This window comes from Pseudoliparis swirei, chromosome 6, assembly GCF_029220125.1.
Source record: "Pseudoliparis swirei isolate HS2019 ecotype Mariana Trench chromosome 6, NWPU_hadal_v1, whole genome shotgun sequence".
NCBI classification, from domain to species: Eukaryota; Metazoa; Chordata; class Actinopteri; order Perciformes; family Liparidae; genus Pseudoliparis; species Pseudoliparis swirei.
In genome coordinates this window covers 14,762,723-14,790,559 of record NC_079393.1, presented here as the reverse complement: position 1 = coordinate 14,790,559, position 27,837 = coordinate 14,762,723, and the positions used below count along the sequence as shown (strand labels likewise).

The 27,837-nt window shown below is 42.9% G+C and overlaps 1 protein-coding gene across 1 annotated transcript; it reads left to right on the top strand.

Moving 5' to 3' along the window:
- Positions 1-22,993, top strand: grm3 (glutamate receptor, metabotropic 3). Its single transcript, XM_056416584.1, has 11 exons — positions 1-318; positions 1,401-1,544; positions 4,182-4,451; positions 4,855-5,473; positions 14,696-14,938; positions 15,056-15,245; positions 17,811-18,120; positions 18,228-18,421; positions 19,027-19,159; positions 20,355-20,532; positions 21,417-22,993. Exons 1-11 carry the CDS (start codon positions 1-3, stop codon positions 21,491-21,493), a joined length of 2,676 nt encoding a protein of 891 aa, XP_056272559.1. The 3' UTR covers positions 21,494-22,993.
- The last annotated feature ends 4,844 nt before the right edge of the window (positions 22,994-27,837 follow it).

The following is a 27,837-nucleotide window of genomic DNA, read 5'->3' as shown; positions in this document are numbered from 1 at the left end:
ATGGTGGCCTGCATTCCCGCTCTAATCTTGGTCATGATGTGTCGTGGCGTCTTGCTCTCTGTCGGAGACCCGCCTCAGTCTCGCCAGGAGATCCGCATCGATGGAGATCTGGTGCTCGGCGGTCTGTTCCCTGTGCATGAGAAAGGTGCCGGCATGGAGGAGTGTGGGCGTGTGAACGAGGAAAGAGGGATCCAGAGGCTGGAGGCCATGCTGTTTGCCATTGACAGAATCAATCAGGACAGCATGTTGTTGCCTGGGGTCTCTCTCGGGGTCCACATCCTGGACACCTGCTCCAGAGATACCTATGCACTGGAGCAGGTGGGTGAGCGCGGTCGTTGTACACATGCTGTGCATGTCTCTTTAAGGGAGATGGTTCCTGACAGCATTTATAACAAACTACTTTTCCCATCTTCAGTTTATGCTGCTACCTATTATCTGCTGCATTTCTGTCCATGTATATGACAATGGTGAAAGTAATGAAATCCTCAAAAGAAAGCAAAGAGTAACACATTACAGAAAACATAAAACATAAAAGTCTGAGCTTTTATTCTCGGAGAATATACTATTTTTTGCATTATTGACCATTGAGTTGTATCTGCATTCAACTATTTAGATCCATTGCTGTTGAGATACAGTTTGTTTAATTCGTTGTCGATACTTTTGCTCTGCTGGGCGACTTGAAATGTGACAACATTTTATATTTAAAAAGTTTCTCTATAAAGTAAGAAGGACATTTTAAATGGAATAAAAACTACAAGGCATCATTAAAAGGTAATATTCAGGTCAAGTAAATGCACCTAGAAATTCTCTTTCATCCACGATGGATATAGATCTCGCCTCAAATAATACCAGCAAATCCTTGATGAGAAATAGAGATTGAAGCAATTTGCAAAGAAGGAAATGAGGCAGATATATTAAAAATAGCGCTTTCCCTCAGAGATTATCTTCAAAAAAGATATTGTGTATTATTGCCGAGCTATTTAGGGATGATGCATCCAGGGATCTTATACAATGAGCTTTTTGACTGATTGTATAAACCCTGGATTCTTGACGTTTGGTTTCCCTGAGTGGGTTGGAGGTTCGCTGTCTGGTTCTCCACATCCGAGCAATATTGTATAATGTTGTTTGATGTCAGCGGAGTTCGTTTGCAATTTGGACCCCCATTCTAAAAGCATAAGAGCTGCTAGTATAAAGCGATGGGGTTTTATAGTCCCTTCAAAGAGAGAGAAATATGACATTATAGGAAAGTATCAATCAGTCTTTATTTATGTTGCATATTTCTTATAAAGGACATCATTTAAAATGTGTTACAGACCGATTAAGAATAAATAGATAACATAGACTATATTTTGTGTTACACAGCATTTGATATGACATGTCCATGTGGGGGTGTTTCCTAGGCTCTGGAGTTTGTAAGAGCCTCCCTCACTAAGGTGGATGACACAGAGTTCATCTGTCCAGATGGATCTTACGCTCTGCAGGACGACAGCCCGCTCGCGATCGCTGGAGTCATAGGTGGATCCTTCAGCAGCGTCTCCATACAGGTAAGACACAGCATGCAGGTACAGAAGTAACAAAAGCACTTTAACTTGGTGGCTTCTTCTCTCATCTTTTACTCATGACCAAGCGTGCAGAGGCTGACTTCCAGTCACATGGCAGTGTGTGCGTGTGTGGATACTTATTTCTTAGAATCAGGTTTTCCATTGGTGTGTTCTTGTGTGTCTCCTCGGCTCTTGTAGCTCTTGTCACAGAGCTGGGTAATTTGCATAGTTTAGCATAAAACCTCCCTCTCCCTTACTCCTCTGTGACTGCACAAAAGCATCCTCCTATCAGTCCTTAAATCCCTAATCTTTGCAACTTTCTCTCTGTCTTCTCTTTATCATCCCCGCTTTTTCGCTCTCTCCCAGTTTATGTAGTTCTCTTGTTTTGTCCCTTAAATCTTTCTTCTCTTCTTTCTCATCACTGCTTAGTTCTCTTTTTTCCTTCATGATATGCATTGAGAGGCCTCCCTTGCAGCTATTTGGGGAGAGCTCACTTCTATGCTGACCTCAGCCCCCTTCTTCTCATCCTCCTCCTTCCTGGGGCAGCCATTGTTAACACATCCGCTCTGTCTCTGTCCTTCATCACACATAATTACCCCTTCTTGTTGCCCTTTGTTGCCGTTGCTGTTGTTTTTTACCTGTCTTTTTCCGAGTGCAACACTGCTAACGAGAGTCGAACTGTGCTTTGCCTTCTGATCTGTTGCCAGAGAAGCTAACCCGGCTACTCCTTAATGATGCTGTATGTGGCCAGTCTCTCTGTTGCTTCTCAATAAAGTAATGGGGAATTATTTCATGGTTAACCATGCAAAACTAAACGCCAATGTTTTGAGGGCATTCACATAGCAAGCATAATTCCTCCCCTCCGTTCGTTTCTATGTGTGTGTGTGTTGTGTGTTGTGTGTGTGACTTGCATTCCAAGCAGAAAAACACACAGCAGCCCTCCACTGCACCAATTTTTTCCCCTTCCCTTTCATTTTTTTCTACTCGTCTCTCATATTCAACCCATTCAGTACATCTCTCTTCTCTCTCTCTCTCTTTCACAGGAGGAGAGCAGCGTTCACGAACAGAGTAAACTCTCCATGTCCCTACAGACAGGCCTCTTAGTTAGCTGTAGTCATTGCTCAGTGGCAGGTAATGTAGCAATGCGGCTACATTTTGCAGCCTGACCTTCCCTGACATTTATGTCAACTGCCATCTTAAAACCATAAAACCTGCCCGAAGTATTATTAGCAGCCATCCTTGTGTGTGTGTATGTGTGCGTGTGTGCTTGTGTGTCAATGCAGGTGCCTGTTTTTGTCAGTGTGTGTCTACAATGTGGTTTCTAATCTTCTACATTATTAGTCTAATGAGATTCTGACATGTTGTCAAAACAGCTCATCAAGTGAGCTATGAATGAAATATATAAAAGCCCAGAGTGATGCGCTCTAAAAGGATTAAACTGAGGCAAGAACAGAATGGCTGTGTAGTTTCTGTTTATCCGTGAGTGTGTGTGAATGTTTACTTGTCTTTGTGCGCATGAGAATGTGTAATAATTACGTTTGTGTTGGCATCTGTGACTAAAATTGTAATGAAGAGAACATGCCCAAACCCCAATCAACAGTAAAAGGGAATATTATATGGACATCAGCAGACCCTAGATGATGTCCATCACTAATGCATGAGTCAGTGATTTATTGAACTTCCATGTGTGTGAGAGTGTGTGTGTGTGTGTGTGTGTGTGTGTGTGCGTGCATGCGGGCTGTGTGTGCTATTTTGTGTTTCTCCATGTGCATATACGCCGACACTTGCTGCATTGTCTTTTATCCTAAATTAATCACATTATGCATGAAGTAATTCCTATCAGCAGCAACCTTCTAAATATGTTCTCATCTTTCATTTGAGGAATATAAAAATATATTACAATATGTTTGTGTATGTCTTGTTTTATTACATTTTTGATTCGTCATTTTAGATCAAACTTGTAATACTTGGTTGTAGGCTTGACGCTCACGGTTATCTGCTCTCCAGCACAGTCAAAGGGGAATTTAACAAAACCCTCCAACACAACAACACCACTCCTGCAAGTTGCAGCATGTTTATGGATGAGCAGTTTATTGCAGTTAATAATATTGTACTTGATGTTTTTGACATTATTTCAGCAAAGAATAAACCAAGAATAAACTAGTATATTGTGTTGTGGATCAAATGATTTCAGAAGTTTTTTAAGCAGATATCAACGCTGAGCATCGGTTATGTAACTAATTATGGTTGCAACCATAAAGCAATCTAAGGGGTGGCCATCCTCCAGCTTTTGTCAAGTGACCCATTAAATGATTGTACAGTAATTGTTTCAGTTGCTGCCTCCTAAAAGTGTGCATTGCAAACACAATAAGAAGCTGCTTCAATGCATTGACTCGTGAGCTCCACACGGTAGCTTATGGAAAATACTTTATGTATCACTTTGCAAAAAGTAAACCGAGGTTAATGCGACAAAAAATACAATAAGATTCAATTAAATTTGTACTCAAGCTACACAGAATCTGTTGAATCTATAAATCAATCATTTCATGTTAATTTCCTAGAATTCAGCGAAATGTTTTAATTAGTAAGAGTGAATGATTTCGGCCAATTTATTTCTCGTTTTACCTTCTCTCCCCACAGGTTGCCAATCTTCTCAGGCTCTTTCAGATTCCTCAGATAAGCTATGCTTCGACTAGCGCCAAGCTCAGTGATAAGACCCGCTACGATTACTTCGCCCGCACGGTGCCCCCCGACTTCTACCAGGCCAAAGCCATGGCCGAGATCCTCCGGTTTTTCAACTGGACATACGTGTCCACTGTGGCATCGGAGGGTGATTACGGTGAAACCGGTATAGAGGCCTTCGAACAAGAGGCGCGCATGAGGAACATCTGTATCGCTACTTCAGAGAAGGTAAGACATTACATAAGTTTAGCTGTGCATTAATATTAGCAAAAATTGCTCAAAGCAAAATACAAAAAAACCACAAACTTTAATCAGCAGTTTCACACTGCGGACTGAAGCTACACCGATAACAATCACAGAGGTCCTAAATGTATGAGCTTATAAAGGGTTGCTTCCATGCCTTATCTTTGTGCTACACACAAACGGATGTAATATTACTCTGGTGTGATAAGTTATGACCAAGATTATTAAAGCTTATCTCTAAGAACACGATGCATAATGGCACGAGACGAAGCGCAAACACCATTTTTGACTTGTTTCTTCCTTTGAATAAAGATGAAAAATTATCAAAGTATTAGAAGTAACATTTTCAGTACATCGGTTTTTACATTAATGTCCTTATTTTTTCCAGGTGGGGCGTTCTAACGCAAAGAAGTCCTATGAAGCTGTGATCCGTCAGCTCCTCCAGAAGCCGAACGCTCGTGTGGCCGTCCTCTTCCTGCGTAGCGACGATGCCAGAGAGCTGTTGGCAGCAGCTGCCAGGCTTAACACCTCCTTCATCTGGGTGGCCAGCGATGGCTGGGGTGCACAGGAAAGCATTGTCAAGGGAAATGAGGTCACCGCGGAAGGAGCCATCACACTTGAGCTGGCAGCCAATCCTCTGCCAGAATTCAACCGCTATTTTCTCAGCCTGGACCCAGTCAAAAACCATCGTAATCCCTGGTTCAGGGAATTCTGGGAGCAGCGGTTCCAGTGCTCCTTGGGTGGGGGAGGAGCAGGAGGAGGGGGAGATGTTGCACTGGGAGCGACGTCTCTCCCACCGTGTGACATGGACTTGTCAATCGACAAGAGTAACTTTGAACCAGAGTCCAAGATCATGTTTGTGGTGAATGCGGTGTACGCCATAGCTCATGCCCTCCATTATATGCAACGCAGCCTGTGCTTAAACACCAACGACCTGTGCGACAGCATGAAGGCACTGGATGGGCGCAGACTCTACAGGGATTTCATCCTTAATGTCAGCTTCACAGGTAACGGAGCCGGAGCAAGTGTAGAATCCTAGATAAGCAGTTCAAACTGGATGGAGGGTGAAAATACGTCAATGAAGGAGAGAAAGTTGTGGAGGAAAGGGGAGGGATCGCAATAAACAGACAGGAAGATGAGTGTTGTGCCTAGTTAACAGTCCTCTCACGAACAACGCCAGGATGCTGTCCTTCCACAAAACATAAAAAAGTACTGGGACAAATCATCTTAATTGCTATGTATTGTCAGAGCCTGCTGTGCTATTGACACCTATTACCCATGCGTAATTGATACGACACTACAAAGTTGTTTGAGGAATGAGAGTTGCAGCTAATCCGTCAGCCATATTCTTCTGTCTTGAACTAATGAGATTATGTGTGTTATAATAGCTTCTATAGCAGGCTGCCTGTCAGTCTCTGTAGAGGAGGGAGAGGAGAGACAGAGGATTGGCTTGATTGACAGATGGCGTACAAAGGCAGCGTTATAAATAAACAGCTGTGTCTCGGGGACTGACACAGGTTTAGAGGTGCTTATTCCTCCACCAACCGTGACCAGGAAGCAGACATCAAAACGTCCTGACAAACAGCGCCAACACGGCGGCTTTACCGCGAGACGCTGGGGAGAGAGCAGGAGGGATGGATGGAGGACGAAAGACATCACATATGAAGGGAGGGGGAGGGAAGCTTACAGATAATACGGACAGGCAGACTCAATGAGAGAAGAGAGTTTGGGGTAAGGTAAAAGGGAGTAAGACAGGAATAAGGAAGGAAGGAGAGAAGGAACAAGGGAGCACTGAGGGAATGCCGGAGTGGGACAGCATGCGTCCAGCATTAAAAAAAGGATTCTCTTTGAAATTCCCCATCTTCATTTCTGCTACAAATCAAAGGACTTGGAGCATGTGTGCATGAAAGGAGGGAGACATAAAGAAGGATAAAAAGAGAGAGAGAGAGTGTGAGGAAGATAGAGAGGAAAGGAGAGGGAGAGGAACTAGTCAAGGCGATTGCAGTCGCCGCCGCCTCTGGTTGGCCGGATGATAACCACTCCCTTATAGGATGCATACACAGGGGGATTGAATAGATAAGCAGATTCACACAGAAAGTTTAAAAATGTGCGGCGTAAGTTGGAGAGGAGAGAGAGGTGTGTGGGTGGTTCCAGTGTGGCTTCCTTACATCTTTATGTCTGATCATATCTCTTCCTTACATTCCCCTCTCCCGCTCCCCCTCCTTTCTTTTCACCGCTGATGTATGTCCATGAGGCGCATGACTCTACTCTTCAAAGAGAGTAACAGCTTGTTCAAGAACCTTGAGTTCTGTACAGCTCAATGTCAGTGACGACGGTGACAGCATGGCAAACAGCTTCACCGGTTCGGAAAAAAACGCATTCAGAGAACCTGCGCTGATAAGAGATGAGGATGGTGAAGAAGGCGGTACAGTTAAACTGAAAACTGTGGCGGCGTTTGCTTTTAACTATTGAACGGTTTAGCCCCCAGAATGACGCACACTGCTGTACGTATACATATTTCCATCTACAGCATGTATGGAAAGGAGCTGAGGTGAGTTGAGGTTGAATGTGGGGTATAAATACTGCAGCATCACCATCCGCAGTGCTCTCAGTCTGAACCGTAGCAGACGGAAAACCAACACTGTTCAGCGCTCTCTCTCTCTCTCTCTATCGCTCTCTCTCTGCCATCTCCTTTTCCCTCTCACACGCATGTTCACTATACACTCTATGCATTGCGTCAAAGTTGGATCTCACTTATTTGTAATACTTCTCAATACTCTGAAATACAGTCCCCTGTCCTTAACTTTACAATCATAACATAGTGAACTGTGGCTTCAGCTGTGAAAAGGATGTTTTCGTTGTGAGCGTATGTGGTGCACTGAGGCAGCTTGTCGTGTGAGTAGGAGTGTGTTTTCACATGTAGCTCTCTACGTCTCGTCTCATCTCGCTAGTTGCTATGGTAATGAAGCCAACACTATTGCCAATTGTTGAAGTGATCTGATAGACCATGGGAACTTCTCCCTGCCATCTAGGAATAGACACAGGGGCACATTTGTGCCTCGCTACATACTTCGCACACACAAAAACGGCTGTACGTACACGCAAGAGACACAGTCAGCTTTCTTTTTTCATTTTTTTTTTCAAAGATGCAGCCTGAAATGCTTGTTTCTTTCCAGTATAAAATTGCAGACACCCCCAACCCACACACATCTCAAAGCCATCATTCAACTCCCACACACCCACCCACCTACCCGATCTGCAGCAAACATATCAGTAAATACACACATGCACGCAGTCTTCTGTTCAAATGGTGATGATAGATGTGATATACCCCCTTCCCTCCCTGTGTGTGTGTGTATGTCTGTGCGTGTGCGTGTGTGTGTGTGTGTGTGTGTGTGTGTGTGTGTGTGTGTGTGTGTGTGATACGTCTGTTAGCAGAGGCGGTGGGCCTTCAGGGCCATATTGAGCAGCGAGCTTACCGCAACGTTTAGATGCTAGAGAACAACCTTCCCTCCTCTCCCTCATTTTCTCTTCACACTCTTTCCTCTGTCTCTCTGCCTCTGTCCCTCTCTGTCTTTCTGTCTCTTTTTCTCTCACTCTGACTTTTTATATACATCTCTCTCTCTCTCTCTCTCTCTCCATTCTCTCTCTCACCCAGAAAGAGTCCTTCTCTCTCTCTACATTCAACAACAGCAAATCCCACTCGGACTTCACAAGGTTGCTCTCCTGCCTCCGCCGCTTCTCTGTGCCGGTCTGTTCTTCCACTTCTTCCCTTTGCTCATCCCTACCTCCATTCATCCTTTCCCTTTCTCTATTGATTCCTTCTTCTAAAGGCTTTCCTCCGTCCACCTATATCCCTGCTCTTGTCACACCAGCTTCTTGCTTTTCTCTCTTGCTATCGCCTCTCCTTTTTCTCGTATTCTTCTCTCTTCTCCCTTGTCACTTCCCTCCTTTCATTGCCCTTATCTAGTCTCTTGGCTCATCCTTCCTCCCAGCACCCCCTGCTTTTGGCCTTCCATTTCTTTCTTTGTCTCCTCTATCTCACCACCTTTATTTCAGTCAAGCCTCAGCTTTGTGCTGCTGCACCTTTCCTCCTATACATTTATCCTCCTTGTTCTCCACTCTTCCTTCTCTCCACCCTATCTGTCTTCTGTTCCCTGGAGGCCTGTTGGTCCGTGACCCAGGCAGCTCCTCAGTCCCCAGTGACTGAATCTACAGGGAGAACAAATATAGCTAATGTGATCTGTCTGCTTGTGTGTGTGTGTGTGTGTGTGTGTGTGTGTGTGTGTGTGTGTGTGTGTGTGTGTGTGTGTGTGTGTGTGTGTGTGTGTGTGTGTGTGTGTGTGTGTGTGTGTGTGTGTGTGTGTGTGTGTGTGAGTGTGTGTGTGTGTGTGTGTGTGTGTGTGTGTGACATGCGAGTGCATCCCTGAGTCCATATCTTCATATGCTCAGGGATGTGTGTCTGTGTGGGTCACAGATGTATAAGGTCATCAACGCTCTGGAGGAGAAACAAGATGGATAAGAAAGGTTGGTCACACCATTAGCATGCAGAGCTGTTGTATTTTACCTGGAGCAGGTATATGAAGTGTTTACTTTGTCACACTTAAATTAGGAGTAAATCAGGGATGCAGATGAATTGACACTTGGAAATACAATTCTATATTCTCTTGACAACCACTATTTAACAACCAGCTTTTTCCATTTTTAGTCACACACTCATACAAACTCATTCTCTCTCTCTTATATTACTTATTCCTACTTATTCCTCCCTAGCCCTTTTGCCTCCTCTCTCTCTCCCTACCTTTAATACCCACAATCCCCCCTTGGGCTTCGCTTTAGCAGGACATGGCCGAGAACATAATCAATTTCACAGCTTCTGAATGAAAAGCTTGTTTTCACCAAGCTTCTAATTAAGCTAGAATAATAAGGTGTTTCTCGACTTAGTGAGAATGTGAAAAAAAAATATCTCACCAAAATTAGGGATCTGGTTAGGCTGCGTCATAACGACAGTTTTTGTCTCACCAAGCTATATTTTCCTTTTTTTGTTCTGGTATTTGGTTGACGCTCTGTGGTCTCCGTTGTTTGATAAATTGAGTAGATTTTGGTTGACAATGCAATAAATCCTCTCAGATAAACTGTCGTATATTCACAGTTCAGCAAAGGGCACTTTGGGTTGTTATTATTTTGTCTAAAAAGATTCATCATTTCCAGTGAACCTCAGCTCCACAAAGTGAAGGATTTGGGGAGAATGTCTCTGGGAAGGCATTCGTCCTCCATTGGATGCTAGCAACACTGTGGGCGGAGCCTGCTGTGGATCTCAGCTGGACTGGACTGGGCAGTGAGAAATACTGTCTGGATGAGGTCACACAGAATCATTAATCAGCATTGTTTTAGGGTTAAACTTGTGTTATGTTTAAGATACAGCAGGAAAGCCCGCAAGCTGCTATTAGGAAGCAGCTACCGCATTCAATTCTTCAAATTATGAAATTGGTTCAGTTCACGCTTCGTTAGAGTTACATCTCACAGAAACATGCTGTAGAAAAGTAGCTGAGGGACAAACTTCCTTTCAGCTTTTCTACCCACTGTACCTGTATATCTGACAAAATGCAAATGATTTTCAGTCTAGTGGCACGGCTGTATGGATGGAAAAGTCTGTCTGTCGGTCCACCACTTTGAGTCCAGTCTGAAGTGTTGCATGATGGACATTTTGGTTGATTTGGTGATCCTCTGACATTTCCTGTCGAGCCGTTACATGGTTTAATGTTTCACTTATCTAGGAAAATATCTTAACATATATCCGATGGAAAGCTTAATTTTCTGGGTATGTAGACTAATGACTTCTCCTGAATTTTACTTTTGTGCCAATTTATGTATTAATTAACATGCAATTTAGGAGAGACAATTACATTCCCTTCAGGTTCATGTTTGATGATACCTTCTTTTTTCATATTTCATCTAGCACAATCATAATTTGATTCACCGCCGGGGATGCATGAGATCCCCTTGAGATGCTGAAGGTTTCTTGGCTGACAAGCGTTTTCAATGTCGCATGGGGGTCGAGAACAGTGTCCATGGACTGGCAGAGCGGAGTGGTGGTTCCCATCTTCAAAAAGGGGGACCGGAGAGTGTGCTCGAACTATCGGGGTTTCAAACGACACAGCCTCCCGGGAAAAGCTTATGCCAGTATGCTCGACCGCTTGTCGAACCTCAGATTCAAGATGAGCAGTTCGGATTCCGTCCTGGTCGTGAAACAATGGACCAGCACTTCACCGTCGCAAGACTACTGTAGGGCTCCTGGGAGTTTTCCCAACCAGTCTGAGCTTTGTACTTTGTAGATTTGGAGAAGGATTTCGACAGGGTCCCTCTTGGTTTTTTGTTGGGGGTGCTCTGGAAGTATGGAGTGCCGGACCTGTTGCATCGGGCCATCCGGTCTCTGTACGCCTGCAGTAGGAGCTGTGCTCGTATTCTCGGCATTAAGTCAAACACGTTCCCGGTGGGTGTTGCCCTCCGCCAGGGCTGCCCTTTATCACCGGTCCTGTTCGTGACTTTCACGGACAGGATATCTAGGCGCAGCTGGGGGGTGGAGAACCTCAGCTTTGGCGGTCTCAGGATCGCCTCTTTGCTGTTTGCAGATGATGTGGTCCTCCAGCACTCACTTGGGCATGTTGCAGGGATGAGATTTAGCACCTCTAAATCTGAGGCCATGGTGCTCAGATTTTGTCTGTATAGTCTCCCAATTTTGTTTAGACAGAATCAAATCCGTTCGGCTGCGGGATCTCAGAGTTGACCAGATGTTTTAATTGATCCCAGGAAAGTGCTGAGGAGACAGTGTTGTCCGTCAGTCAAGTCAAGTTGGCCTGCTTGTCTCGGCTCTCTGCAGTCACCAGGGTCTTGGTGGCCTTCGCCAGCTCTAACTTGCACCCTCAAACACTTTTTCTGATAAGCTGCTTGCTCTGTCACATCAGCAAGGTCTCTGGTGTTGGTTATAGAGAAGAATCACCAGTTCCCTGAGGTTATTGCTCTTTGAATGTGATCCGTTAGAGTGAAGTCAAGGGCAATACGGCGCCCTCAGATGGGTCTGTCGGCTAATCCCGTTATCTCTTTAGTCTGTACTACACGTAATTACCAAATACAGCTAATTAGGCTTCAGCACAGATCTAGGGTCCCAATAAGGTGCAGTTATGATAATTAGCTCATTACATTACATTACATGTCATTTAGCAGACGCTTTTATCCAAAGCGACTTACAATAAGTGCATTTCAACCTCCCTACAACTAAAGACAAGAACAGAAAGAGGAAGTAACATTTCCTCAAAACATAAGTCGAAACAAAAGTACCATAAGTAAGTGCTATCTAAGTGGGAAAAGGTGTGGATAGCCGAAGACGGAAGTCGGATGTCAGTCTCGAGCCACTTCCACAACTGATGTGAGCAGGAGTTCCGACAGTGATTAGGGGGAGGCAACAGTGATTAGCCGTTGAGGTGCCGGAGGCAGGATTAACGCGGTACGCGTCACGTGCGGAGTATAACGGATGTAGTACGTGTGATCATAGGACGCGTGGGACGGCTGGTTTGAAGCGGCAGCAGAGCACACGGATGCAGTGCAGACCAGCGGAGTGGAGAGAGCGGAGGAGCCAGAGTGGTGAAGGGCGGAGGAGAGCTGAGGTTCGAGAGGCGTGCTGCATTGGAGATGAGCTGCAGGGTGGACCTGGATGAGGAGTTGCAGTAGTCCGGATGGCCTTACCAGCCAGCGGGACCAGGAGAACTCGCCCTGGATCAGGCGCCGCCTTCTGAGTAGAAGGGCGCGAAGATCCTGATGTTGTGCAGCATGTACCTACAGCTACATGCAGCTGTAGTTGTTGGGGCAGGCGTCGTCGGAGCGATTGTGGTGTCGAGGTAGTCCTCTGGGACAGAGGGGGGGCAGGTTGGTGGGTGAGGTGTGAGGGGTAGAGGGTGGAGGTGGGGAAGGAAGGAAGGAGAGCTCAGTCCTGTCTTCTCAGGGGTTTCATTCAGGTGATGAGCAGACATCCAGACAGAGCAGTCAGACAGAGAGGTCAGAGGCAGAGATCTCATGAAACGCGCAGTTTTGAAACGAAACACAGGTGTCAGCTCAGTGCTACTGGCATCAGAGCAGCCATGGACAGACGGAATGAAGCCATGAAGAGAAGAGAGAGAGAAGAGGAGGGAGAGAGAGGAGGGAAGGAGGAGAGCCTTGAGGAAGGGGTGAGAGGAGAGATCAAGAGACACAGATCCCTCCAAAGTACCCTCTTTAGGGTAGGAAGAAAAAGAGGAAGAAAAGAGCGAGTGCAGCAGTGCCTGAGATCCCTGAGATCAGAGAAGAGGGATCTGGGTCAGGTTCTGTCAAATGCTGGTCAGAAGTCGAGAAGGAAGGATAGGAAGAGAGAGAGAGAGGCTGCTAGTGAAGCTGCTCAGAGAAAGAGACAGCAAGGAGCCCCGTCGCCAGTGGGTCGGCCTGAATCCAGACTGGTGAGGTCAGGAAGGTTGTTACTGTGTGAGGGAGGACACTTTGGCTCAGATATAGCTCGCTCCAGAGTTTCAGAGCTGTCAGCAGCCTCCCCCAGCGCTCGTGAGCAAGCAGCACCCATCACATCACACTGTAAGGTAAAACCTAATGGAGCTTCCACAGGCTGCCATACACAATGCGTATTTTGATTCATGGCAAAGTGTTTTTGTGAGTGTGTATTAGTGTCTAGAAGGAGGAGACCCAGCTTGTCTTATTGCTCAGTGTTATTAGCAGACTTTATTATCTGTCAACTTGGAATATAATGGATTCATATCTCTCTTTCGTCTGGAGATATTATCACCATCTTAATGAAATCATTTTTCATTTAGCTGTCACGAAGACATTTAGCCCCAAAATCCAAAGAAGACTTGACACTTAGAATTTCCTGTGACAGAGCGAGAGGAGAAAGATAGAGGGGTGTGCTGTCTCTGTGATTTATGGATTTCATAAACCCTAACCTCCTCTGCTGCCATCTGACACGCCATTCTTCTCCGAGCACTCTGAGCTTCACAACAATAGTCCAGCTTTAGACCTCGTCAGTGGTGCAGGCACACACGCACATGCCTCTAACAGCAGGGTCAGAGCGTTGGTTCTGTCAGCACAGCCTCCCATAGCGCTCAGAGCAATACCGTAACCATCACACTGTAAGGTAAAACCTAATGGAGCTTCCACAGGCTGCCATACACAATGCGTATTTTGATTCATTCCCCTGATCCCAAGCTGTACGTTTGGCTGGTGATTTCTTCAGTTACCCAATGACACATATATATGAGGAAAGGCAGCACAGTTCCATCAATGCTGCTGTGCACTGAAGACCTTGTTAGATGCTGAAGAGTGATGCTTTATAAACCCAGCGACATCAACATTTGACAGGGGAGGCAGCCGCGTATAACACTTTAGTCCTATACAGTATGTCAGCAGCACGGAGTTGATTGCCCCGCCGTGAGGACAGAAGTGGCACTGTAGGAGTGACGTACACTTTGTCTGTGTCAGAACGACCAAGTGTCAGCACTTTCAGGTCCAACACTGCATGCGACACATCACAAAGTTTCTTTTTTTCTCAGTGCATGGCTGCTTTTCTCCATGTTTTTTTTTAATGGTTTCAGGATCCTGCCAATTTTACAATCTTTTCTGTTCCCACATCCTCAGGGCAGAAGGTAATCCTTTCATAACAACTTGTATATAAACCAATTTGGCAGTTTCAGCAGTGCACCTCCCTCACATAAGAGAACCAGAGGCTAATTCTATCAATGTGTGGGTAGCTATAGTACTGCTCAGGGATTCAGTCTTCTAACTTCATGCCTATATGACTTTAGAGGCAGTTTGTTGATGATGCATCTGATAATAAACTTTGTTAGATTGGAATTCAGAGCAGTGTTTTGTCCGTATGGGACCTCAGGGAAGATGGGGGGCCATTGATAAACACAGACATTACCAAGCATACCAGGCATTTATAGCCTCTTAGCAAATAGTTTGGTAAGTGGCTGGTCTTCATCAATGAAACCACTATTATAATGCCTGTCACTGTCCGTTCTGGACTCCTTAACTGACCATGGCTCATTGTCTCTGTCCTCACTGTTGCTTATAAGAGGCATGAATGAGACATCAATGGGATGATTGTTTCGGATTGTTTTGCTTTAATCTCCTCTTTTCCATTCATCTTATCACTTTCTTTGCCATTCTTTGTCTCCTCTCACCCCCTGCAGCCCCTTTCTCTCCTCCAGGCAGTGAGACAGTAGTGAAATTTGATTCCCAGGGGGATGGCGTGGGCCGATACAACATCTTCAGCTACCAGCGCTCTGCCAATCGTTACGTTTACGCGCCAGTAGGTGATTGGGCAGTGATTCTGACTCTAAACAACGATCTGATCCACTGGCCCAAAGAAGTGGTGCCCACCTCGCAGTGCAGCGACCCCTGTGAACGCAATGAGATGAAGAAAATGCAGGCAGGTAGGAGACTGAATTTCAACAATGTTCTTCTTTGTCACAGCTTGTCATACCAAGCAGCAGTGCCCTTTGAGAAATCTCAGACTGACACATTCTGCTGTTCATATTCCTGTTTCCCAGGTGAGTACTGCTGCTGGATCTGTACAGCCTGCGAGCCTCATGAATACCTGGCTGATGAGTTCACCTGCTCGCCTTGCGCTCCTGGCCAGTGGCCCACTGATGAGCTGACGTCCTGTTACGACCTTCCTGAGGACTATATTATGTGGGAAGATGCTTGGGCGATTGGTCCAATTGCCATCGCCTGTGTAGGGTGAGTGTTAAAGGGCTATTATCATATCTCTGACTCCTAACTTACTACCTACAGTAATGGTGGTACTTTCATACGCATAAGGTCATTACTGTAGTTGTTTAGCTAACCAATCAATCGTTGGTCAACGAAAAAGCCGATTCAATGTTTCATGATAAATGCTTTATTCAATTCAATTCAATTAAGTTTATTTGTATAGCCCAATTTCACAAATTACAAATTTGTCTCGGAGTGCTTTACAATCTGTACACATAGACATCCCTGCCCCAAAACCTCACATCGGACCAGGAAAAACTCCCAAATAACCCTTCAGGGGGAAAAAAAGGGAAGAAACCTTCAGGAGAGCAACAGAGGAGGATCCCTCTCCAGGATGGACAGATGCAATAGATGTAATGTGACCAGAAGGACAGATTTAGAGTTTAAATACATTCAATGAATGTGACAGAGTGTATGAATAGTTCATAGAAGGCATATTCCACGATGGAGACCTCCACGATCCATCAGGCAGATGGCGGTAGAGAGGAGGAGTGGGCGGAGTCTCAACAGTGGGCGGAGTCTCAACAGGACAGTGGCGTAGTCGGTAGCAGGAATTCCACGACCCAGACCTCGATGATCCATCAGGCAGATAGGATCTATGCCGTCTCATAGGGTCCGATGACCCCATGAGACGTGAAGTCAAAAGGACTCCGGGGAGAAAGCAGAGTTAGTAACGTGTGATTGAGAGATGAAAATTCATCCTTAAGGAGAGAAAAAAAGAGGAGATAGGTACTCAGTGCATCCTAAAACGTCCCCCGGCAGCTATAAGCCTATAGCAGCATATCAAGGGGCTGGACCAGGTGAACCTGATTCAGCCCTAACTATAAGCTCTGTCAAAGAGGAAGGTCTTAAGTCTACTCTTAAACGAGGTGACTGTGTCTGCCTCCCGGACTGAAGGTGGAAGCTGGTTCCAAAGAAGAGGAGCTTGATAACTAAAGGCTCTGGCTCCTATTCTACTTTTTAAGACTCTAGGAACTACAAGTAGTCCCGCATTTAGTGAGCGTAGCCCTCTAGTGGGGCAATATGGTACTACAAGCTCCTTAAGATATGATGGTGCATCACCAATCAAGGCTTTGTAGGTTAAGAGAAGAATTTTAAAAGTGATTCTTGATTTTATGGGTAGCCAGTGCAGAGCAGCTAGTGCAGGAGTGATGTGATCTCTTTTCTTAGTTTTAGTGAGAATATGAGCTGCAGCATTCTGGATCAACTGGAGGGACCTAAGAGACTTATTAGAGCAGCCTGATAATAAGGAGTTGCAGTAATCCAGTCTCGAAGTAACGAACGCGTGAACCAATATTTCTGCATCTTTTTGAGACAAGATGTGCCTGATTTTTGAAATATTACGTAGATGAAAGAATGCAGTCCTTGAGATTTGCTTTACGTGGGAGTTAAAGGACAAGTCCCGATCAAAGATAACGGCAAGATTCTTTACAGTGGTGTTGGATGCCAGGGCAATGCCGTCTACAGAAACCACATCACCAGATAATTGATCTCTGAGGTGCTCAGGGCCGATTAAAATTACTTCGGTTTTGTCTGAGTTTAACATCAAGAAGTTGCAGGTCATCCATGTTTTTATGTCTTTAAGACATGCTTGAATTTTACCGAGTTGGTTGCTCTCCTCTTATTGAAGAAACTTATTAAACAATCTCTGCTAAATACAAGATTGTGAGTGGTGCTTTTGCTTCTTTTCTTCGTTCATTTGTGAACAAAATCTGCTCTCCAAATCTGTTGATTAAATCAACTAGTTGATGAGTTTAAAAAAAACTATGAGTGTTGGTCAAGAAATTCTTTGGTCGAGGACAGCCGTAAGTATTTCCCCATTGCGTTCCAGTAGGTGCTGGAGGCCATTAGAGCTGAAGATAACATTAGCAGCTGTGCTGCTTTATATTAGATTTAGAGATATTTACGCTGCAGCAACCCCTGCCAATGTTACCCAAGATGCTGTCATGTTTGCCAAACACATCAGTTAGTCATCATCCTAAAGCATTTTCTCTTGTAGTGTTAAAGTTGAAATAAAGTATCACCACACAGTTTTCCTTATTATACCTAAATACTAGGACTATGTAGGTCTTGGACCTGGACCTGTGCTTTTCTAGTCTTCCGACTACTCAAAGCACTTTAACACTACATCATTCACACATTCACACCCACTCGTACACTAATGGGAGGAGATACCACCCTATTAACCACTGAGCCACAGACACCTCTTCACAGCAATACAACAGCAATGCAGCTTCTTTCTTCTTCTCTGGATTATCATCTGGTCAGCATGCTGACTTTTTGCCTGGGACAACTTTAGTCTGTTACTATGATATGTCTGTAGGTGTAGGATCCCTTTCATAAGATTTGAACAAAAATGAGAGTAGGGCTTAGCGAGCTGTTGGTTTACTTGTGCTTTTCCATTCCTAAACATGCATGATGTTATGAGAAATGTGTGTGATTATTGTGATACAGTGTGTTATGTATAGCTCAGCCCTCTCAAAACTGTGACTTCATGACTTTGCGTGTCTGTTGTGCTGCTTAACTCCACAGGTTCATGTGCACCGGTCTGGTGTTCTGGGTGTTTATCCGAAACAACCACACACCGCTGGTGAAAGCTTCGGGCAGAGAGCTATGTTACATCCTCCTCTCTGGAGTCTTCATGTCCTACGCCATGACTTTCCTCTTCTTAGCCAAACCCTCTCCTGCCACCTGTGCGCTGCGCCGCCTCGGCCTGGGCACTTCGTTTGCTATCTGCTACTCCGCCCTCCTCACCAAAACAAACCGAATCGCCAGGATTTTCAATGGCATGAAAGACGGCGCGGGTGCAGTGAGGCCTCGCTTCATTAGTCCGTCCTCTCAGGTGAGTGATCGCAGCCTCACGTCTATCCATCTGCATCATTCAGATGGATGGACAGACAGACAGTGGATCTTGATGACCTTACCCTTCTTTCCTCCCTTCTGTTTCAGGTGTTCATCTGTCTGAGTTTAATCTCCGTCCAGTTAGTGATGGTGTCGGTGTGGCTGCTGCTGGAAGTTCCCGGGACACGCCGCTTTACGTTGCCAGAGCGACGACAGACTGTCATCCTCAAGTGTAATGTACGCGACTCCAGCATGCTGCTTTCGCTGGGATATGACGTGCTCCTGGTCATCCTGTGTACTGTGTAAGTGTTTCATGGTTTGATTTGTCATGATAGTTTCCTTAACTCATTTGTTTTTTTTTCAATAATCAATATTACACCTCCCCCGCTTTAGGATTTGATTCCATTCAATGTTTATGTTAATGTTCTTGTTTCTTCAACAAAACAACAAACAAACAAACACCTCAAACTAAAAATATTAATAATAATAAAAATTAAATTTTTTAATTTTTGCTTAATTCACAAAAATTGAAAAAAAAATAAAAAAAAATAAATAAAAAATAAAAAAGGGAGGGTGAAACATGAAAAAAAAAAAAAAAAAAAGGCGGGGGGGGGGTGTAATATTGATTCGGGTCAAAATGACCCTAAGGCAACACAAGGGTTAAAAGGTCCCAACTGAAGTGCTTCATGTTCTCCACCCTGAGAACTTTGTTCACTGTGTTTTGTGGCCATATGTTTTCATGCACACCTAGACAAAACGTTGTCATTTACTTATGAGCTCAACAATCTCGCTGGGCTCTTGGATCAACTAAAACAAAAAAAACTCAATTTCAATGATAATTCAAGTAGAGTAGGCATACATTTTAGATGGTCTGTAACTAATCAGAAATACGATTCTCTCCCTCTAGGTATGCCTTCAAGACCAGGAAGTGCCCCGAGAACTTCAACGAGGCCAAGTTTATTGGATTCACCATGTACACCACCTGTATCATTTGGCTGGCTTTTCTTCCCATCTTCTCTGTTACATCCAGTGACTACAGGGTATCTTCCTCAACACACACACACACACACACTCTGTCTTTTTGGAAGACATTGTCAGACAATACTGAAGACAATATAATTGTGTTAGAAAGATGTTGTCCCCTCAACGTGGTAATACACCCACACAGGTTACAAAGCATTGACAACACAGTCATTTCTAATCCTGCTGGCAAATGTTCCGGCTCTGCCGTATCGGCATGGCAAACAGGCAGGCTCTGTCAAACTGCTGACACATGTCCAGATTTAACAGCAATGTGGTGGGGGGGGAGTGTTCATATGATCCATACACATCTTAAGCACACACACACACACCTAAATCACACGTTTCTGACGACACACACACACTGTGCACACTATCAAAGGGCATGAGAGGAATGCTGATGCCAGGGCCGCTCATTTGATCCCTATAAAAATACATCTCTCTCTCTCTCTCTCTCTCTCTCTCGGCCTTGTAATCTGACTTTTAGATTAGTCAGGTAGAGGCACAACATCGCCAACATCCCCCCCGCCACCCCACCCCACCCACTCATACACACGAGTATACACACACACAGACAAGATGTTGAAGGGTTGATTATTAATGTGCTTCTCTGTACAGTACTGCGATTATACTGTGTGTTGATGTTATTAAACCCTGTGAAACATCTGTGCGACACACAATTAGACACAGCAATGACTTGGCAACCTGAGAGGGACAGACTGCAAACACCATTTTAGACCGGCCTCAAATTAGATTTCGCATTGATTTTGTACAATAAGTCAAAGAGAATTAAATAAAAGCTACTACTGAGATACTATTAGTTGTGCCCTCTGTGGTCTCTATTGATTAAGTATTGTATTGATCCACCCTCTAATTGGTATCCTCTAAACTGTTGCTAGGTAACAGAATCTGCCAAATAAATTAAGTTACGCTTATTATTTACAGGCTTCATTGGCTCAGTTTGCGAATCGAGATTGTTCAATTACTTTAGGAATTTGTATGCTTTAAATCTATCCATCCAATGTATTATTGTTTTAGTTTCTGTTAAGTAATTTGTAATACTCATTTGAAAAAGTCCCATTGACAAATGTTCCTTATTACAGATTATTATCACCAAATTAGCTCTGAACAGCAATTACTTTGTACTACATTAGCATAAGATGTATTCATCAAAGTCTGGCTCCTAATTACTGTCTCCTCCTCTTTCCTCTGCAGGTTCAGACCACGACCATGTGTATCTCAGTCAGTCTGAGTGGCTTTGTGGTCCTGGGCTGCATGTTTGCTCCTAAGGTCCATATCATCATGTTCCAGCCCCAAAAGAATGTGACCAGCCACAGACTGAACCTCAATCGCTTCAGTGTCAGTGGGGCTGCCACCACATATGCATCTCACGGTAGGTTACATGCAGTTCCCTCATTTTTTTAAGAGACAGGGGTTTAGAGCAGCACTGTCCTGCTCTATTATTAGTATAACTCTGTCAAATGGGGGATTTCCGCATTCGATATTTAGCCACCTTATGTTCCACTTTTTCTATAGCGGGACACAAAATCTTGAATTAATAACTATCGAGGTGTTTGTTTTCTTTATTTTGTATCTACAGCCAAGTTATAATGTCCCGAGCATGAAAGGTCTCTAAATATGGATATCTGTTCCTCCTTTACGGTGATGCATGATTAACAGTTTCCATCGTAAGCCTGTTAGACTGCAGAGAATGGCATTGCGCAGACAGAACTGTGGTGTAGGACAGTACGGTGAGATGACAGAAGCAATCCCCCAAGAGGTTACTGGAAAGTCTAACATATTCCTCAGTACGGAACTGGCCTCACAAAAAAGATAATTTTAGGGTTTGGTGCAACTCCAAACAAGTTTCTTTACAAATGGCTTGTAAATTAGCAGTGATTAGACCTGATTATTATATTACACCCCCACTGATGTCATTTGCATCAGGTGACTCTCCCTCATATAATTTGCAAATCAAAAAAAAGTTATTTAAAAAATAAAAAAAACCTTGAACCTTAAGGCATTGCTCTTTCTACACTAGCATCTAGACCTCAATCAATATTAGGATTGTTTGACATTGTGTTAATGTGATTTAAATGTAATGGCATAGTTTCATACATATATTGCTTTATTAATAGTTTTCGGATTTGGCAGCAAAAATCCTCAATTAAGGAAGTCTGTTATGAATGAATATATGCATAAATATGATGTCTGAGTATGCTTGATTGACCTTTTCTATGCATTTATCTTCTTTTTTCTCTGTCTCTCTCTCTTCAGCTTCTGTCAGCTCCCAACACGTCCCAACCGTGTGCAACGGGAGAGAAATTGTCGACTCCACTACTTCCTCTCTGTGACCACATCCCGTGCACTCTCTAACTCTACCCTGCGACTGTTAGCCAATCCATGAACATTATCCCCATGAAACCATCACTGCCCACCTCAGTCACACACACGATATACAAAAACACACACACATAAACATACGTACACGTACACACAAATACATGCACAAACAAACAATCTCCCTTGTGGACTAGAAGTATATCGTTTCAAAAATGTAGAAAGTGTGTAACTATAATTAAATTATTTTCTAGGGATGTACATACATGGAATTGACATTGTTGTAAGTAGAGAAACAAAAGAACAAAAAAAAGTTTTTAGGAGGATTTTTTGGAGCCTTTGTTTTTGATAGCTTTGTTATGATGCAGTGTAAATAGACATGCGATTAACCATGGTAGGAGGGTGTGTGTCCCTCAGTCTGGATGCACATTTGTGGCTCTGCTTGCCTCACCTGCAATAGCCCACAGACTTTTTATTCTCATGCTTTTTTGTAGGTCTCATTGTAATAACTAATTATGTATGTATTTCTATTGTGTATCTGTACATTTGTATATTATACTACTGATGGTTCAAACAGCACAATGTTGACAGTCATGTAACCCTTGAATGAATGTGGACAAAAGCATAAACTGGACGGTGGAGGATGGCTGGAACAGGCATGTACAAATATCCACCAAACTCATCGACTTACAGTTACACTGTGCCAAAACAATTTTCAGTTTGACAATTCACCTATTCATCTCGATATATATTTTCTTTGCATCCTAGATCAATATAAAGACCCCGTTGTAGCTGTTTTTGCAGGGAAAATATGTTTTGCTTTTGATACAAATGTTAATTTTTGTATTTCTAAATCATGGAATCCCTTTATCTTAATGGCCATAGTTCCAGACATGTGTTCACCAAGGAGACAGTATGTTCACTCCCACTCTCAAACTGCCTGTTTATTTAGAGGATTGTTGTAATAGATTGCTAATAACAACTAACAACTGAAAAGATATAGCACATCAAATACATTTATTTTGCCTCAAAACTGTCAATATGGACAGAGCTGCAATCGTTCTGTCAACAAACACAAATTGGTGTCTTAACCGGTAATTACGAATTTGTGCTCAAATAACTCACTAATGGAGGGAAACTTTCTTCTTTGCTGAACACATGTTGCAGTTTGTTCAACGACAGGGGAGTGGTAGCTTATGTTCTTCGTGCCCCATAGATACAGTGTGTGGTGATGTTTTTAATATGGCTATGTGCCTTAATGTATGTTTGATAATGCTCCAGATAGGGATTACCAGATACAAATCCTTGTCTGGTAAATGTAAAAGTGACCCCAGTATAGCGCACATGTTTCAGGGCAACACAATGCCAGTTAGTTTTATTCCCTAGCAAGCCTTCTGCTATTGATTGTTTACCTAAAGTGTTGAAAACGGTGAATCTGAGGAATTCTTAGGTTGAAATGACTTTCTCTACCCCCCTTCTCTTTCCAGTCTGTGATTAAAAAAATATGAAAAGGATATTTCTGATAGACACCCATCACAATGATTTTCCATTACATTTCTTACAGCTTAGCTGCTCCAATAAAAAAAGGAAGGGGAAGAGAAAAGCTCATGTACCAATAAGGGAAGTCGCTGAGTCGTGTACTTATTTAAGTGTGCAGTCTACATGCCTGTGTTAAATGTGTCCACATTGAGAGGCACAGTGAGCAGCTGGCTACGGTCGTCCCAGAGAGGCTCAGGAGAGGAAGCAGAGCGCACGATGTCAGCTGCTGGCAGATCCCATCATCCAACAAAATGATGTTAGAGTAGAACTCATATGCAGAACTTGCATTACATTTATCAAAACATCCCATCGAACTCTCTGTTAGCAGCTGGAAATACAAAACACTCTCTGCTGGCTGACAGTTATGAGGTCTGGAAAATAAATGGGAAAAAAAAAAAAAACTCTTTTTAATAGCCTAAACTAATTTAGCACGATGGTTACATCATATTTTATTGGTAAAAAGTGGCCTCTCGTGCAAGACTATATTGTAATTAGAATAAACTGATTATAAATGGTTACATACGATAATATGCTTTCTAAAATAAAGTGTGACTGATATACTTGATATATCTAAAATGTGATCAGAATCACTTATTTTTCTTCCCCAGACAAGCATTTTAAATGTGGTTTCACCATGTTAAAATGCATATAGTAGGTACAGGCAGAACTGTTGAGCATCTCTTGACCGGCTACACCTTTGCACAACCGCTCTCCAGCAGCACCCTGTGATTATCACACGGAATAATAGATTGGAAGAATTTAAGAGGATGCGCCAAGATGAGCCGACCTACATTGGGGCGTGTGTGTTTAGGTGCAGAGAGCAGAAGGCGAGAGTGATGTGGCAGAGCAGAGGGGAGCTGCTGCTGGATTATGTAAAGCACTCCCACAGCCCAGAAGTCACAGCGCCGCTATGGAACCTGAAAGCATCTCAGAGATTCCCAGTCTTTGTAAGCAGAAGGCTTAGCCATTCACTCAGTGGTCCTGCTTCCACAAGATACACCCCGCATGGCAGGTTGCTATGGACAACCACCGCCACATCCGCTGCCGGAATGTCTATTTGTCTGCATGGAGAGGACGGTGGGAGGAGGGGTGAGGAGAAAGCGAGAAAAAAAGAGAAGAGGAATAGAAAGAGGAAAGACTGGTTGCTGGTTGTGATTCAAATTGGCAACAAGTGATGAGATTTGGCTCAGCAAGGCCCAGTACTCTACTCCCAGCGTTTAATGGTCACACAAATAGAGAACTTAACCCGGATTCCCCTCTCATTAGGCCAGGGTACTCGTCTCGGACAGCAGTCTCACACTCTCCCTCTGACCCGCTCTTTTTAACCCCCCCTTGAATCTTTCCTCTGCCACCTTGTGTCCACCTCATCTCAACTCTATGTGTGAAACTGGCTTCTGAGTCGATATCAGCCAAGACCCCCTAATCCGGACCAACAGACTGAAGCGCTCAGATCTGGGTGCCCACATGCCAACGAGGCAGACTTGAAGAAGTTGGAGGAGGGACATTGGGAAGGTAGATAAAGAATGTGGAGAGTGTATGGGAAAATTAAAATGTCACTCACAAGTAAAGAAAATGCATCGGTTTGAAATGAGACACCTTTCTCACGCCACGGTACTAAGTTTATCATCTCATGTACCCCATAACTCTCCGTGGAAGCTGCTTTAATTGGCTTTCCTCATCAATATCCCTTTCATACAGCAAGCCATCCACGACGGACATTGCTTCTCTATTCAGCCTCTGCCAACTGCCATGTGCTCGACAAAGGTCTCTGTGCTGTAGCCCCTTGCTTATACAACTAAATGTGTCCTTGGCCTCTCGACTTTGAAACAAGACAAGATCTCTGTGGCAAAATGAAGCTGAGGTTGAGCTGAACTCTGGAACTGATCAATCAAAGCAATAGTTCCGCGTTTATAAAACGTGCAATAAAGAGACTGTGATGACATCATAATAAATAACAACAAGAAAACAGCTGGTGTCCTCTGCTCGTTCTTCTGTGTCCAGTCTGTGTTGACAAAAGTGTCTGTGTCATCCAAAATCTAGAAGTTGAATGCAAGTCTTGTCCATAGATTTGTGTCGACAGCGACATTGACAACCCCTCACCATCACTCTCTCTCACACACACAAACACACACACACACACACACACACACACACACACACACGCTCTATTCATAGCGTGTTGGCAAATGTTGAAAGACGTCTTTAACACTCCTGCGTAATCTGTTCCCCAAGTGATGGCACTCCAATTAAACCATCTACTGGAGTGCTCACTGCCTTAGGACAGTGCAGTCCAGTGTGTAAGCTCCATGTCCTCCAAAAAGACTGAAAAATAAAAACATTCAACAGTTAGGGTGACGTTTGTCGGTAACTTCATGTCCTACACTGTCAGGTTGTTGATTCGGTTCATGAAAATATTACAAATATTGCGGATACTCATTGTACTCATGACATTGCTGCCTCTGCCTCTTATTTCTGTCTCCATCATACTGCCTATCGTTCCTACTTTTGCAGAAATACATACGGAGTCTTTTCTTAGCCAGGCAACGGTCGCCCTCTGGCGGTGGAGTCAGGTCATTACATACATTACCAGGAATAAGGGAGGAATTTCCATTACCCTTTTATTCTTTTTCTCTAATCTTTGCTTTTCGCTAAATATTGTTTAACTTACCTCTTCAGACCTCAATCAGTTAATAAAATGTAACAGGAGTTTTATGTGGTAATATGTCTTTTGTAGAATTGCTATGAGCAAGTTGTTTAGTTGTTAACAATACAAATACGTTGAATTTATAAGAATATCCATGTAATTTAAGTGCAGTTTTAATCCTTAACGTACTCAATAATTATACATGTCAGATACATACCTGCAAACTCATGAGGGGTGAAAAAGGTGATAAGGGGGTCGATTATTTCTCACCTTCGTATTACTTTACGATGCACAGCAAATTGATTCTCGTTTTAATATGTATATTTTATTTGTAATGGTTTTTATTACTTCCTTTAATAGTATGTATGACTTACATGTAATGTTTTTTATTACTTTATTTTAATATGTATGACTTACTTTTAATGGATTTATTACTTAGTTGTAATATGTATGACTTACTTTTAAAGGTTTTTATTACTTCCTTTAATAGTATGTATGACTTACTTTTAATGGTTTTTATTACTTACTTTTAATGGTTTTTATTACTTACTTTAATGGTTTTTATTACTTTATTTTAATATGTATGACTTGTTTTTAATGGTTTGTATTACTTCCTTTAATAGTATGTATGACTTAATTTTAATGGTTTTATTACTTAGTTGTAATATGTATGACTTACTTTTAAAGGTTTTTATTACTTGCTTTAATAGTATGTACGACTTACTTTTAATGGTTTTTATTACTTACTTTTAATGGTTTTTATTACTTACTTTTAATGGTTTTATTACTTACTTTTATGGTTTTTATTACTTTATTTTAATATGTATGACTTGTTTTTAATGGTTTTTATTAATTACTTTTAATAGTATGTATGACTTATTTTTAATGGTTTTTTATTACCTACTTTTTATAGTATGTATAACTTACATTTAATGGTTTTTATTACTTTATTTTAATATGTATGACTTATTTTTAATGGTTTTTATTACATCCTTTGGACAGTGTTTGTATGAAGTGTTTGTATGTTGTGACTTTTTAACTGCAGTGATTGTACCCGTGTCCCCGTATTGGATTGAATTGTATATATTGTTGTTGTATTTGTTGATTTATGGACTCACGAGTCTGGAATAAAACATTTTTTTTTTATAAATAAAATAAAATAAATAAATAAATAATAATACAAAATATATATATATTATAATTGTTCATCACGGCAACAGTTTCATTGCAAGTCAAACGGACACACTTCCTCTTCACTTCTTTGAAACTTTCACTTTCATTTATGTGGTTTCGCCATATTTGGTCAAACTTGAGAAAAGATTTAATACACATTTCTGTAAAAAAAATGTTTGAGTCTTCCTCAAAGCAGAACAAGACCAGTCCACTCTGAACCACTACAACCAGTGCAGTAGCCCTCTGGTCCCACTGTGCTCCTCCAATCCAAGACTATTGAGCTAAATGGGGCTCATTGATATAGATGAAACACTTTTTGGTGCGGTAAAATAACGCTCATTGTAACCAACCCCGGCGATCCTTCATTTGATTTAAGTGACCTTTGCCAGTGACCTCCGCGGCCCACAACATTTGTAACGTATAACTTTTGGAGTGGCACCTCCCTGAAGATGGAACTCTGCCCTCAAACACACCTGCAGCTTTCCTTTCTGCAGTACCTGCTGAAATATTATTATTATTAGTTATTATTTTATCAGGACTTTTTTCATGTGAATTTATTTTTGACTCGGATGCGACATGAAATGTAAGCTACCTGTGACGAATATATTTTAAGAAAAACTAAAAATTGTACAAGGATACAAATAATGTTGTTACAGTAACGAGAGTAACGGTGTTGTGTTACTTCAACCCTGCACTTTGGCTTGTAGGGAAGCAAAAAGAAAATGTAAAAATAATGTTCCTCTGTTCTCCAGTGCCCTCTACAGGAGAACCTACTGAAGCTCAGTAAAGAGCCGAGGTCTGGAGCCACAGGCGCTTGAACGATCAATCATTTTGAAATGAATCCATCAAATAAGATGTAGGACAGGATTGATATCGGGTGCTTGCTCATTTTAGACCGCTGACATATCACAGCTGTTATTGATCAAATGGTTTTGTCATAAAAGAGGATTTTGAAGCAAAAAATAATGCCGATCCACACAAGACAAATTGTTGGAAGGTCTA